We start from the raw sequence: 15060 nt of genomic DNA, 5'->3' as shown, positions 1-15060 counted from the left end.
TTTAGTCTTCTTTATCTGGAACTCTTCCTCAGCTTTTCTTAGTCTTTTATGTCATGACATTTTTGAAGAATATATGTAATTTTTCAGTGTGGGTTCAGCTAATGTGTCCTCAAGATTAGATTCAGATTATGTGTCCCTGGTTATATCTTACACAGGTAACACTGTGTTCTCCTCTGTGGCCATCTGCCCCTCAGTGGTGATGTAAATTTTGATCACCCAGTCGAGGTACTGTTTGGTTTTTCCCTGTACAGTCACTATTTTTCCCTTGTAACTAATTAGCAGTCTGTGGGGAAATAGCTTAAGACCACGTCAATATCCCCACCCCTGTCCCCCATAGACTCAGCTTCCACTGAAAATCCTGCCTGAACTGATCTTTACTATGATGGTTGCAAAATAGTGATTTCTCAGCTCTCCCACTCCTCCACATTTATCAGTTGCCATTTAGTATATTGTATGGAAGTGACCTCACTTTGCCTCTCTCTCCCTCCTTCCCTTTGTCTTTCCCTCCCCCCTTCCTCCTTTTCTCCTTTACTATCTATCCACCCACCCACCCACCCACCAACCCACCAATCCATCCATCCATCTATCCATCTGCCCATTCACCCATCTATCTTCCTATTGTCAGTATGGACTCATGGATTCCCATTTTATTCATAGGCTAAATTCATTACTGTCCTTATTTGTTTTGATGCTCAAATTGTCCAAGATACAAGCACTTTTGGAATCTTTGTGTTGTGCTATCACTGAATTTTTTTCTTGAAGCCACAAAAGATACATTAGAATGGTTGGTATTTTCATTTGACTCTGATGTTCTAATATAGACACTTTTCGTATTGATTTTTAAGTTTACTAAGTAATCTCCCACACTTACAATGGTCAGTCACACCCTGAAAAAGAATGATTAAATGTCTGCAGAATCTCTATTCATATTATAATTATTTTTTCACAACTTCTGCTATGTGATTCTGTAAGCATCTAAGACTAGTACTGGCTGAGGCCCTTGTAGGCTAATAAAGTAATAAGCACTGGGTAGAATCAGAGACTTAGTCAGACTTTGAAGGCGGGGGGGCGGGGGGGCGGGGGGAGGAGTGCGGCGGGGGGGGGGGCGGCATATCCATCTTTCCTGAGGGATAATTTTGAGGGAGAGTCCTTAGGTTACATTTAGGCACTTACAGTTACTTCTATTCTGTATCTCTGGTGTCTCTGCCTTCTCTTTGTCTGCTTCTCAGTCTTCTTGAGTTCTGCTAAAGTGAAAATTAGGGGCTTGGAAGTAGGTCAGAATCTCCTGTCTGTCTGTGCACATAGTCGCAGAGCAGCTGTGTGGGAAGCATGAAGTCATTGCAGCAGATGGGAGCGGTGACAAGCACTTTGAGGAGCCTTTCTGTATTCTTTCCTCAGTCATCTTACTGCTGTCAGGGGAGAGACAGAAAACTTCAAATGGAGATTGATGATGGGAAAGTGAATTAATTTCCCCAGGGAACCTCTACTTCCCTTACATTTTAAGACCCATTGGATGTAGCATTTAGTGGGAAACAGTCTTCCTTGGTCTCTGAGGAAAGCCCGTGTAAGCTCCATTTCCAGCCTGTGGGATCAGATTTCTGCCTGTTCCAGTCTAGCTGGTGTGGGGAATATAAGTGCACCTAAAAACAAGTTAAGGGTAAGTGAGCATTGTGGGTTACTGGTTGTGTGTCTTCCTGGCACACAGTGGACATATGTAGTTGTTTTATGGGAAATATTACTTTGCAGGTCACTTTGGAACTTCTTGGGTGAAGCACTACTGTACATATCAGCGGGATTCCAAACAGATCACCATGGTACCATTTGACCAAAAGTCAGGAGGAAAGGGGGTGAGTTAATTTTTTTAAATTTCATGCTTGATTTGCTTGACTAACAAATAACGACAATGCTTGTATAAAGTAACACCTCCAATATTTCACTCTAATTTTCTTAGTTTTATACAGTAGTTCCAGGAGGTATAGTACCCTAAAAAGTAACTTATACAAAATGATTCTTAGCTCTAAGTTATATTAGAAATTATAACTAAGAAAGATTCTTGTATTTCACATATATGCAGGATTAAGTGTGTCAAATGTGTTTAGATGCTAGAAATTCTTGGGTGACCTCACCCTGTGAAACGGATTTACATCATTCTCACTTGATACTCACAGGGCTGCCATTTGGCAGCTTAGATGTTCCAGTTATCTGTTGCTGTGTAATGGATCACCTCCAAACTGAGCAACTTTTAAAACAATACCAATCTTCTTAGCATTTCTCACAGTTTCTGTGGGTCAGGAATTTGGTGAGCATTTGGTTGGGTGGTTTGGGCTCAGGGTTTTTCTTGGGGCTCCAATCAGATGGTGACTCTAGCTGGAACAATGAGCATCTGAAGCAGCTCAAGGCTGGTGAGAATAGCTTTCTTTCTTTTTCCTGACCTCCTTCTCTCTCCTTCTCTTCCCTCTCTTTCTCTGGAGTCTCAGGGCCTGTCTCTCTGGTCTCTCTATGTGGGATAGTTTGGGCTTCCTCACAGCATGGTGGCCACTAGGCAGCTAAATGTTTAAAGAGTGAATATTCCAGCAATGAAAACAGAGACTGCATTGCTTTTTAATGACGTACTCTTAGAAGTCATATTACCATACTTTTGCCCTATTTTTTTTAAATAAATCTTTATTCAGATTATTACAATTATTTCTCCTTTTTCCCCCCATAGCTCCCCTCCACCCATTTCCCACCCCACCTTCTGGCCTTACCTCCCCCCCACTGTCCTCATCCATAGGTGTATGATTTTTGTCCAGTCTCTTCATGAACCCCCCATACCCCTTTCCCCCTGAGAATTATCAGTCCACTCCCTTTCTATGCCCCTGATTCTATTATATTCACCAGATTATTCTGTCCCTCAGGTTTTTAATTCACTTGATTTTTAGGTTCACTTGTTGATAGATATGTATTTGTTGTTCATAATTTTTATCTTTACTTTTTTCTTCTTCCTCTTCTTTAAGAATACCTTTCAGCATTTCATATAATACTGGTTTGGTGGTGATGAACTCCTTTAGCTTTTTCTTATCTGTGAAGCTCTTTATCTGCCCTTCAATTCTGAATGATAGCTTTGCTGGGTAGAGTAATCTTGGTGGTAGGTTCTTGCTATTCATCACATTGAAAATTTCTTGCCACTCCCGTCTGGCCTGCATAGTTTCTGTTGAAAAGTCAGCTGGCAGTCGTATGGGTGCTCCCTTGTAGGTAACTAACTGTTTTTCTCTTGCTGCTTTTAATATTCTCTCTTTGTCTTTTGCTCTTGGCATTTTAATTATGATGTGTCTTGGTGTGGTCCTCTTTGGATTCCTTTTGTTTGGGGTTCTGTGGGCTTCCTGGACTTGTAAGTCTATTTCTTTCACCAGGTGGGGGAAGTTTTCGGTCATTATTTCTTCAAATAGGTTTTCAGTATCTTGCTCTCTCTCTTCTTCTGGCACCCCCATAATTCTGATGTTGGTATGCTTGAAGTTGTCCCAGAGTCTTCTTACATTATCTTCAACTTTTTGGATTTTTTTTTTTGCTTTTTGCTTTTTCGGTTGAGTGTTTTTTGCTTCTTTGTAATTCAGTTCTTTGACTTGGTTTTTGTGTTCCTCTTGTCTGTTTTTGGGTCTCTGTATAATATTTTTTATTTCAGTCAGTGTATGTTTAATTTCTAGTTGGTCCTTTTTCATATCTTCGAGGGTCTCGTTATATTTATCGGCCTTTTCTAGGATATTCTTGAAAAGCCTTATAACCGTGGTTTTGAATTCTATATCCAGTCGTTTGTTTTCCTCCATTTCTTTTGTTTGTGATCTGATTCTTTGACGCCGCATTTTCACTGCTTCCCTGAGTTGGTAAGGTAGATTTGTGTGCTAGGTTTCCAATATGGCCCAGTGGGTCTGCCTCCCCAGTTAACCTGTGGTGGACACTCTTGGTGCACCCCTTTGTGGACTGTGTGTACAGCCTTGTTGTAATTAAGTCTTTATTGTTGTTGGTATCACTGGGGAGAATTGACCTCCAGGCCAGTTGGCTGTAAGGATCAGCTGTGTCTATGCTGGGAGAAGTTCGGTGCTGGAGACAGCCTTATAGGATTAGACTTGCCAAATTGCAATAGCCTCTGTGCTCAGCCTTGATGGGGTTGAGTCTCAGTCTTGGCTTCCCGTCAGCCTTGCCCTTGTGCGCACGTGCGTGCCTTCAGACCTCTGCCTTCCCGGCTCCCGAGTCTCCGCCCGAGAGTCCAGGCTCCCCCCACAAGAGCGTGGATCCCCAGGGGCTCGCCTGGAACTGGGGTTCACTGCAGTCAGAACTGGGGCTCAGTGCATTCAGGAGCCTCTGACTCCCTTCCACTAGGGAAAGCCTGTGGCAACCTCCGCAGCCTTTGTGCGCACTGGCGCGTGCGCGCTTTCAGTCCTCCACCTTCCCCGGCTCCCGAGTCTCCACCCGAGAGTCCAGACTCCCCCCGTAAGAGCGTGGGTCCCCAGGGGCTCGCCCGGAACTGGGGTTCAGTGCAGTCAGAACTGGGGTTCAGTTCGGTCGGGGGCTTCCTTCCCCCTTCCGCCAGAGAAAGTCAGCCAGGCTCTCAGCCGCCCTTCCTCTCTGCGCGCACAAAGACCCTTTGCGTACCTCCAATTCTCTGTGAGCTTTTCTCTTTCCTTCTAGTTGTAGAATTTTCACTCAGCCAGCTTTCCTGTGGTTCTGGATGGTGTCCGTTCTGTCTTTTAGTTGTGGTTTTGAAATTGTTGTGCGAGGCAGCAGTTTAGGTGTTTACCTATGCCGCCATCTTGGTTTTTTTCACTTTTGCCCTATTTTTAAAAAAAATATATTTTTATTGATTTCAGAGAGGAAGGAAGAGGAAGAGAGAGATAGAAATATCAATGATGAAAGAGAGTCATTGATTGGCTGCCTCCTGCATGACCCCACTGTGGATCGAGCTCACAACCCAGGCATGTGCCCTTGACTGGAATCGAACCTGGGACCCTTCAGTCCGCAGGCTGATGCTCTATCCACTGAGCCAAACGGGTAGGGCTGTCCTATGTTTTTTTGAAACAGTCACAAAAGCCCACCCAATCCACCCCAAATCGGTGGGAGAGGATGCAGACACTGCCTCTCAGTGGGAGAAGGAGTATCAAAGTCACACTATATGAAGAGTGGGTGGGCTGGAGGATGTTCTTGTGGCCACATTTGGAACTCAGGCTGCATCAGGCTCCGTGGTTGGGAGTTCCTTGCTATGCTTCAAGGGTTCTCCTTTCCTCGGTGTACTCACTGCATGCATTTCCCTTTTATGTGATCTGTCTTTTTTCTCTGGTGAGAGAGACTTCCCTGCATCCTGCAGTCTGAGAGGAGGCACCTCTCTGCAGGAGGTGTTCAACAGCCCAAAGCTAACCTTATTCCTTCCCTCATTTGACATATTTCATTATTTCCCCACAGCGCTCAGCATACAGACCGCAGTCTGCATGATCTTGCTGCTGTATTCCTCAAACCCTTTCTCATTCCACTTTCCCTCTTGCTCTGGAATTCTAGCCACACTAGCTTCCCTCAGTTCCTTTAGGGAGGCAAGGACTGACCACAGGTTTTTTCCACTTGCTCTTCTTCATCCCCAAGGCTGGTCTTATCTCATCAATCCTTCAAGTCCAAGTCCCGGAAAACCTTTGCTGACCTTCTTAACCAGGTCAAATCTCCTTAATTTAGGCTTTTGTAACACAACTTAGTTTTTGTCACGTCTAACTTTTCATTTATCTGTTTAAGTGATTATTGTCTGCATCCCCCACTTTTTTAAACCATCGGCAGTTGAACAGATTGTCTTTATATATTTTTCTTGATATGATATAGTCATCCTGGGAACAGAATCTTCTGTTTTCTTATATTTGACAATATTTTATATTTCTCATGTTCCCTCCCATTTACCAGGGATACCTCTCTATAAGCTTTCAAAGTAGAAGCTGGTCCATGTCCACTCAATTTGAAATATAGTCAGACATCAACATAGTCAGAATCCCTTGTGTTTCACACAGTGTGGAAGGAGCAGTTTTCAGTCTGAGAACTTAATCTTAGCTATTCAGTAAAACCCAATAGATGTAAGGCTGTGAATATAAACTATCTCTTCCTAGGTCTTCTGTGTTTTGTGTACTTTTCGGATATTAGTGCGAGGTTAGTTTTACCATATGCAGTCACATTTCCTATTATTTCAACAAACTATGCAAGTTTACTGACTTCCTCCTTAGTTTAGAACAAGAAAGATTGGGACAGGCAGGAGAAACAGGATACTTAACAAATTCCTACATGACAGAAAGAGAAGAAATTAGTGCTATATGATAAAACCATAGCATTTCATTTGTGCAATGGAGTACTACTCAGCAATAAAAAGAAATAAACTCTTGATTTGCACAACATGAATGAATTGCAAAAGAATTATGCTGAGTGAAAGAAGTCAGACATAAAAGGGCATACCATTTCTGTAAAGTTATAGAATACTAGAGGCCCAATGCACAAAATTCGTTCAAGGGGCTTGGCCCTCGCAGCCCCATTTGCCTCAGCCCTCACAGCCCTGGCTGCCTCGGCCCTTACAGCTCCGGCTTCATCTGGAAGGTCGTCTGGATGGTTGTTCTGCTGTTCGGTCTAATTAGCATATTAGCTCTTTATTATATAGGATGCAAACTTGCCTATAGTGACAGAAAGCACATTCAATGTTTTCTGGGTACAGGGATGGATTACAAAGGAACAGCAGGAATCTTTTTAAGGTGATGGGTATATTCATTAGCTTGATTGTGGTTATGATTTCACAGATGTATACAGGCATCAAAACTCATAAAATTGTACACGTTAAACGCGTGCAGTTTATTACACATTAGTTATACCTCAATATATCTGTTAAAACATTTGTTGAGTGCCTATTCTAGTCCAAGGCCTGTTTAGGCTCTGGGGATACAAGAGTAAGCAAAAGCAGACACAGTCCCTTTCCTCAGGGAGCTTAGAGTCCAATGAAGAGAGAGATGTCATTTGAGTCATTGCTCATATCCATGGGAAATTTCAGCTGTGATCAGTGCTCTGAGGGAGGGAGAGGCACATGGTGCTGTGTGAACATGTGTAAGGGTATTTGACTTTCCCGAGAAGTGACAACTGAACCAAGACCCAAGAAGTTCAGAGTTGGGAGGAAACCTCAAGGTCATTTTGTTTCGACTCGTGTCAAATCTACAGATTAAACCTATTTAAAATAATATCAACAAGAATTCAATGTAACATGGGTTGATGCTGGACCATCATGATCTACCAGTACTAAAGACATTTGGCTCCAGGTAGAAGATGGTTGACAAATTTTAGCCGCCTGAGAAGGCTTATGATCAACTGTTTACCTCCTGTGGTCATGAACATTCAGGTTTGAGAAGAGGAAATAATCAGTCCTGTCCATGGGGCATGTTTGTTCTGGAGGGAAGCAGAGCCCATAACCTGGCCTCATCTTGATAGTTTGTGTGTTCCTAACAGGGAGAAGACGAGTCGATCACTCTCAAATCCTGCATCCGGCGGAAAACAGACTCTATTGAGAAGAGGTTTTGCTTTGATGTCGAAGCAGTAGACAGGTGAGTAGCTGTCACACTTTTCCCAGGAACAAATACTACTGCATTTGGATATCGTATCTTTTCCATTCAGTCAAAACTTTCTGTTTTCCTTCCCCTCTTTTCCTTCTCCACCTTTTAATATTCATTTGGGAATAGACTCTGGCTTGTTGCTGATTTTTAAGGATCAGTGTCACCTCCTCACATTTTTTGGTTCAGCACTGAGCTGTTGGTTGGTTGGTTTTATTTTAGTGTGAAGGTTCCTTGTCTTAGGAATGCGTGTTTTGTCTCAGGAGGTTGAATAGATGTTTAAATAAAACTGACTCTTTAACATGACTGTATCAGCTATTTGAGATTTGTTTACTTTAAAGAAATGTTTACTTTTTAAAATTCAATAAAATGTTTCAAAAGGAATTGCATAAAGGGAAGGGCGGGGAGACATTCTCCTCAATTTAAAAAAAGTCAGCTTTTAGTTACAGCTTTTCACCTACCCCTGTGTGAGGGTGTGTGTGTGTGTGTGTGTGTGTGTGTGTGCACGCGCCCACCCAGGGACAATAGCAACCCACTTGTGAAATCACAGTCTTTGGAGAGAGAACTCTGTGTTTTATTCCTCAAGATTTATAGTGTCTCATTAAGTTGTACCATTTTGTGGTGTTAAGCTAGTTTGACAACATTCCAATTCTTAGAGACACTTTCCTTGGCAACAGGTTAATTCTTTCAATGAAAGCCATGTGCTCAGCTTATTTGAGCTATCTGTTCAAGATCAGCAGTGCTAGCAGGAAGATCCTTAAATCCCAGCATGATTCTCCTGTAATATCACTTAATTTCTCGCCTTTATTAAATGGAAAAGCCACACTGTTTTGATAAGCCAGTACTTTTCCCCTCCTTGAGACGTTACCTATGGCCACTTAGCCCCAGATCTAGAGGATCCAGAAATGGAGTACCATCTGGGGTGTGCCCCTCTGTGTGTGGCAGGTGTGGGACCCCTTCTGCTACCAGGATGTGTGTCTGCACTGTGGCTGCTGGAGGCTGCTGGAGCTCCCAGACAGAGAACATGCCCTTTTGGCCTAAGTGAGAAGTTCATGGAAATAACTGTGTCTCTTTAGCAGTTTAGTCATTATAACTCTGGCTCTCTAGTCCAGCAACCTGGATCTAAATTTTGACTTTGTTCAGTAGCCATGTGACCTTGGGCAAGTTACTTAATCTCTCAGGGGCCTTGATTTCCTTATCTGGAAAATTAAGATGGAAATAGTACCTAGTTCTTAGAATTGTAAGGATTTAAGAAGAAAATGCATATAAAAATACTTAGCAGAATGGCAAATAATGAATGCTCAACAAGTATTAGCTGTTGTCATTATTACTAGAGGCCCAGTGCACGAAATTGTGTGCGGGTAGGGTCCCTAGGCCTAGCCTGTGATCAGGGCCATCTTCCGCCTGCTTGCTAGTCCCCAGTCCCGCCCCGCCGCAGCTCACCCCTGTTCCCTGTTTGCCATGATTGGAGCCTACGGGCCTGGGGGAGGGACCAAAAGGTCTGCCTTCCGCCTGCTTGCCAGTCCCACCTTGCTGCCACCCAGCATAGTTCTTCATGGTTCCCTGTTCACCAGCGATCAGAGCCTGCAGGCCGAGGTCAGGGAGAAACCAAGAGGTCTGCCTTCCGCCTGCTTGCCAGTCCTCAGTCCCGCCCCACCACCACCCTGGTTCCCCCGTGGTTTCCCGTTGGCCATCCAAGCGATCGGAGCCTGTGGGCTTCGGGGAGGGACCGAGAGGTGGTCAATGCACCTCATAGCGACTGGTCGATAGGTTGTTCCAATCATTATGCTGCTATAGTCGCTGGCCTTTTATTATATAGGATTATTATTAATCCTTCCCCGAGGATATTTTTTCCATTACTTTTTAAAGAGAGTGCAAGGGAGGGAGCGAGGAAGGGGGGGGGGGAGAGAGAGAGAGAGAGAGAGAGAGAGAGAGAGGAACATCAATGTGTGAGAGAGAGACATCAATTGGTTGCCTCCTACACAATCCCCAATCCCCAACTGGGACTAGGAATCAAACCCTCGATCTTTGGCACTCGGGTCGATGCTCTAACAAGTTAGCAACATTGGCCAGGGTAGCTGTTATTGTTTATTGTTAAGTAACTAGACTCTAAATGCAAGAGAAATAAATACAATTTGTAAAGAAAAGGAAGTTCCCTAGCCTTTCACCATGCTTGGTATTTGAGAGGGGAAGGTAGTGGAGAAGGGTTGTATGGAGGGGTACGTTAAGTTGGAGTAGCCCAGGGGTATTGTAAAAAGTGTGCGTCAAGTTAAAATTGCTTATTCTTGATTTTAAATATATCTTAAATCAGGTTGCTTTAATCACTTGTAGACATCTTTCTTCTCAGTTCTAAAGCAGGGGACTCATATTGTTGGCCTCCATGAAAGAAGTTAAGACAATGTGTTTGTTTGGAAGTGGGGCCAGTTGTTTGGTGCTGGTCAGATGTATAGTTCCTAGAGATGGTCGTTTCTCCGCATGGCTGTTTGGGAGAGGACATGCCTTGCATTGTAGCTCTCTGTGAGACAGGGTGCAAGTTCAGTGATGTTTTTTGATGCTAAATTGTTTTCTGTGTTTTCTCCTTCAGATGTTTCCCCAGAAGTTGTTGACTGTTGCGTTTTAGGCAGTTAAAACTTGCCATTTCTACCCTTGTCGACATTTCATACCACCTCCCCCTTTACTGTGCCTATAAAAGCTTTGCATGTCCCAATTATAATCGGAGAGCAGACGTGTCACATTCAACATTCTGAGTGGATTTGGGAAGTTGATTTTTTCTAAGTTGCTGCCTCTTTTCCTTAGGCATGAATTGAGGGGTACAGAATGAGGCTGCTAAATCTCCTCTTAATAAGCAGGATGTGTTTACATGGTTCTGTTGTAGTAATTGTAATTTTTATTTTCTATATAGTTTGGTGTTTTGACACCTTAAATACCTTTCTGAATAGGGAAAGACTGCCCCTTCCAGGGATAGCACTTCTAATAGATAGCAAGGGGCATTTGAAGATTTATATTTTATATTGGCTAATTGAATAAAGACTAAATTTATCATTTTTTCCCTGAAAGTATCACAACTTTTTTGGAGAGAGTTTAGTGTAAAATTCCTGAGTGAAAAGGAGACTTCATCTGTTGGGGAGACCACTTCGCAAATTATATGACTCTCTAACCACTTTGCTATACACCTGAAACTAATATAAAATAATATTGAATGTCAACTGTAATTGAAAAATAAAAATTAAAAAAATGGACTTCATGGAAAAGTAGCATGTGAATTAGTGGTAGTGGCCTGTGAATTGCTAATACTTGGCAGTGTCTATCTTCAGTCACTTTAAATGATTAACTCTCCCATGCAGCATCTCATGGATATTAATGAGCAAATGTAAGGAAAATATTTGTTTAATTTAAAGGATCCTGGTGGTAGTCATCTCCAAGTATTACTGGATTGGTTTATTTTTAAGAGATTTCTCACAGATGTTAAGTAACACATGGTTGTTTTCTCCCAGATGTTTTCCAGGAGGGGTCACTAAACCATATGGAAAATAATAGGAAAAAAGCCTTATTTTTTGATGCACCGAATCAATGTAGCTCTTAAGGGGCAGTGAAAGGAAACGATTAGAATGCTTTCTTGTTTACAGGATTAGTTACCTCCAATGGTCTATACATTTGGAGATATTATGTGGAGTGTTCAAGGCTTCATCCCCAGCATTGGCACTCCAGAAGTGGCAGCAAAGATACTTGGAGTCTTAGAGGTGACCTAGGTACTTGGTGCTAGGGGTGTAATGGAGACCAAGACAAGCATAGTCCTTGCCTTCAGGGAACTTACCTCTGAGGATAAAATGCGCGCGCGCACACACACACACACACACACACACACACACACACTCATGTAATTAAAGGCATATTGTGTGTGTGTGTGTGTGTGTGTGTGTGTGTGTGTGTGTGTAGACATAGTGTGTTGAGTGTTTCAGCAAACTTGGAGGGCCAGAATGCTATGGGGAAAATGCAACAGAGGGACCTTACCTTTCATTCTTACAGAGAATGATGGCATGACTGGAATACCCTGAGTTCATTTCCCCTCTCATTCTCTCCCTCCTTCCCTCATTTATTTAGCATAATTATATGCCAGAGACTCTACCAACAATGGAGATATAAAGTTTAATGAAGCACTATGAATCTATTGGACTTTGTTTCTTAAAAGTCATCATCTGATTTTTCTTTCAAATCAAATCTGAAGTCTTCCTTTTGCAAGCTTTCCACTAATATAGGGACAGCTTTCCTCTGGACCAGTCCCAGTGAGGCATGTCATACCCACTGTCACCTCTATCCTCGTCTTCCCACCATGTCCTGTGTTTGCATAGTATGTGAACTTTTCTTTGTGTTGGTTGGCTGGTTGTTTAATTAGGCATGTTTTATATACCTCTGTTCATTTCTGAATATCTGTTTCTGGTAATTTGCTTCCAGAGGCAGAGTAACATCATATTATACAGCTTTAATACAGCACTGTGTGCATGTGGCTGTTTAATTTTTTTTCTAAGGTAATGCAATGTTTGAGTTACATTATTTTTCCTTTGGGACTTTGGTGAACTGTTGTGAAAGAGACTACAGGAGCTTAATCATGTTAGTTGCTATTTAAACGAAAACTTCAGCAAGTACACACATGATCTGCATGTCTGTATAGCACAAAACCCCCCCAGGAAAATGGAAGGTTGGTTAAAGTAAGGATAGTGGAGGCTGGAAAGATTATGGAGGATCTGAAAAACCTATTTAAACCCACTAATATGTCCAACCACCTTTATTTCAAGTATGCTTTTATGGCAGGCTGCATAATGCAGGTAAAAGATTGAAGCAGCACTGAGTTTGAATTTGGGATCATCCCCCTACCATGTGAATTTGGGCAGGTGGTTAAACCATATCTGTAAGAAGGGGCTTATCATACCTATCTTGCAGAATTGTTCTAAAGATGGAATGCATTAATATTTACCCTTGATGCAGTCTTGTGTTGGAAAGGCTGTGCCTTTGGATTTTTTTCTCTCCCCTAAAACCTGGGACTTCATTGTCCTTGTGGTGAACCTTAGCTTTGGTGGCTGTATCTTTGAACCCATTTTTTTTTTCTATCCTGATGGTGTCCCTTTTCTTATAGTGCCATTAATTTTCTATTCACCTGTAAGTTGAGATTAAAGACAGGTGTATTAAATGTGCAAAGGGGCTACTACGGGAAAATTCCATTTTTTAAAACATGTATGTGACAACTTGTTATTTACAGATATATTTCCTGCACAAGATAAAAAGTTTTATGCTCCTTCCAAGGTCTGATCTCAAAAGGAAACCATACTAGTTTTGAAGTTAAAATAATGCTATTGCTTTCAGTTTGGTATGTGGTGTGTATGCATGCACTTGTTTGTGTGTCTTTGTGAGATTGTGTGAGTGTGAGATTGTGTTTTCCAAAAAGGAGCATCTTATGTAACACACTTTGTTTCAGTCCTCAACCTCTAGATGGCAGTTTTGTATGTGTATTAGTTACCACGAGGCGTCCAGTTGAAAATTAGCTGTCCTTCATACATTGACAGGAGTCAGAGCGGTGTGTGTATGTGTGTGTGTGTGTATGTGTGTGTGTGTGTGTGTGTGTGTGTGTGTTTGTGTGTGTTTGTGTGTGTAGATTTCTGTAGAAGAAATCATCATGTGAATATTACTCCTTAAGAGAAAGGTATTCTAAGTGATTCACTCTTTCTCTAGAAATTCCTTCTTCCCACCCATTCATGATGAATCATTTCATACCCATTTTCCAGCAAAAGCAAGCACGCGTAGTTAATCTAGCCTCTGTGTAAACATTGCATTTCACCTGATTTCTGAAGTGTCAGGCTCTTGGCTACAGTGTCGGTGTATTGAGGATGGTGAAGAAAACAGTGGAGTGATTTCGGCTGCCCCGTGTGATGAGAACCAGGCAATCCTCCTGGCCCTCATGTGCAATGCACCTTTATCTTTTGCAACAGATGAATCCATTTTTCCTGGTTTCAAACTTCCCCTCCCCTCCCCTTCTCACCCCTTGTTTGAAATAATATTTGATTTTGCCTTCCTGCTGGTTGGATTAGAGCACTGGTCTCAATGCCAATGACATTTCAGAGAGGAAATGGCTTTTTCCTTCCTCAGAGGGTGTTATACTGCTCTGACTTCCATGACTTGGGTGGGGGCAGAGCCGGGGGAAACATCATACTTTCTGGATTGCTTTTTAGCTGTTTTGTAAAGTAATTTAGTTGAGAAGTTCTGGGAATTTTTATCATTTAAACTTGTCATTTACATTTATTTTTAATAATTAGAGAGTACTTGCTGTTTGATTCTGTTTTAAATAAGAATGGCATGTGGTTGTTAGTGGACTATAGTATGAAATGAATCAACCTTATTTTTTGATGCTTTAGTCTGCATAGTGAAATCTGTGGTGTTTCTGATTTAGTATACCAGTTTGTTTTCCAATTTCTATATATAAAGTGTTTATTTAAAAAAATCTAAACCAAAATTTTTCTGTTATGTAAATCTGAAGAGACAATTTAATCAGTAACTTCTACTTATGTGGATTTCTATTTATCACGAGATAGAATAGTAATAATGAAAAAAATATTCCTAAATGAACCAGGAGAGTTCTTGAATTAGAATATTTTGTCATTGTTCGTTATGAACAATAGTAACAAGTGCTTGCATTCTTCCCGAGTCTTACTCATCTCAGTAATTAATAATGTTTTCTCCTGGTGTGGTGTGTTAAAATGTGCTTACTCCTGTGCCTAGCATTATGGCTGGCATGTGATAGGTACTCAGTCGAGATCTGGTATGTGGAAGAACCATGCAACTTAATGCTCAAAGATTTTTTCATCTGGGCTTGCTGGTGGTTTGTGACTTCAGTCTCCTTTAAAATAAAGATGTAGGGAATTATCTGATATGGTTGGCCATATTTAATCTATAACAATTTATAGGACCTTTCCTCATGCATGAGATGACTTTATTGCTGCTATGGTAATAACAGTAGGACCTTTCCTCCCAGGAGGTCAGTGCTGTAGGCTGTAATAGGTTATGAGGCATTCATTCATTTAGGATGAGGTCCTTTCTAAATTATTAATTAGAAGTCTGCTTCTATTCTAAAAACTGTGTGTGTGTGTGTGTGTGTGTGTGTGTGTGTGTGTGTGAGAGAGAGAGAGAGAGAGAGAGAGAGAGAGAGAGAGAGGGGAGAGAGAGGGAGAGAGAGGTGGAGGGAGAGGTGCTTCTTTCCTCCTAAGGAGCTGGTAGCCCTGGATCTCAGGACATACACTGCATGCACTTGGGGGCAGTACAGCATTGTGGTTAAGGTGTGGGCGTTCTTTTAAAGTCAGGCAGACTGGGTTCAAGCTGAGGTTTTGCCACCTACTTGTGGTGTGCCATTGTGCAAATGATTTCTGAGTATCAGTTTTTTAAAAGAGGTGTAGTGATGGTAGTTACTTCATATAGTTATTGTGACAAA

At 41.9% G+C, this 15060-nt stretch overlaps 1 protein-coding gene across 4 annotated transcripts in view; it reads left to right on the top strand.

Moving 5' to 3' along the window:
* ARHGAP26 (Rho GTPase activating protein 26) overlaps window positions 1-15060 on the top strand; it is a 428404-nt gene that overhangs the window by 138868 nt on the left and 274476 nt on the right. For all 4 annotated transcript variants that reach the window (XM_080672378.1, XM_080672379.1, XM_080672377.1 and 1 more), the window contains exons 9-10: window positions 1747-1847; window positions 7486-7580. In XM_080672378.1, the coding sequence (XP_080528504.1) occupies window positions 1747-1847; window positions 7486-7580 (196 nt within the window). The remainder of the gene's footprint in view (window positions 1-1746; window positions 1848-7485; window positions 7581-15060) is intronic.

This window comes from Plecotus auritus, assembly GCF_963455305.1.
Source record: "Plecotus auritus genome assembly, chromosome: 6".
NCBI lineage: Eukaryota > Metazoa > Chordata > Mammalia > Chiroptera > Vespertilionidae > Plecotus > Plecotus auritus.
This window is presented reverse-complemented; position numbering and strand designations above follow the sequence as displayed.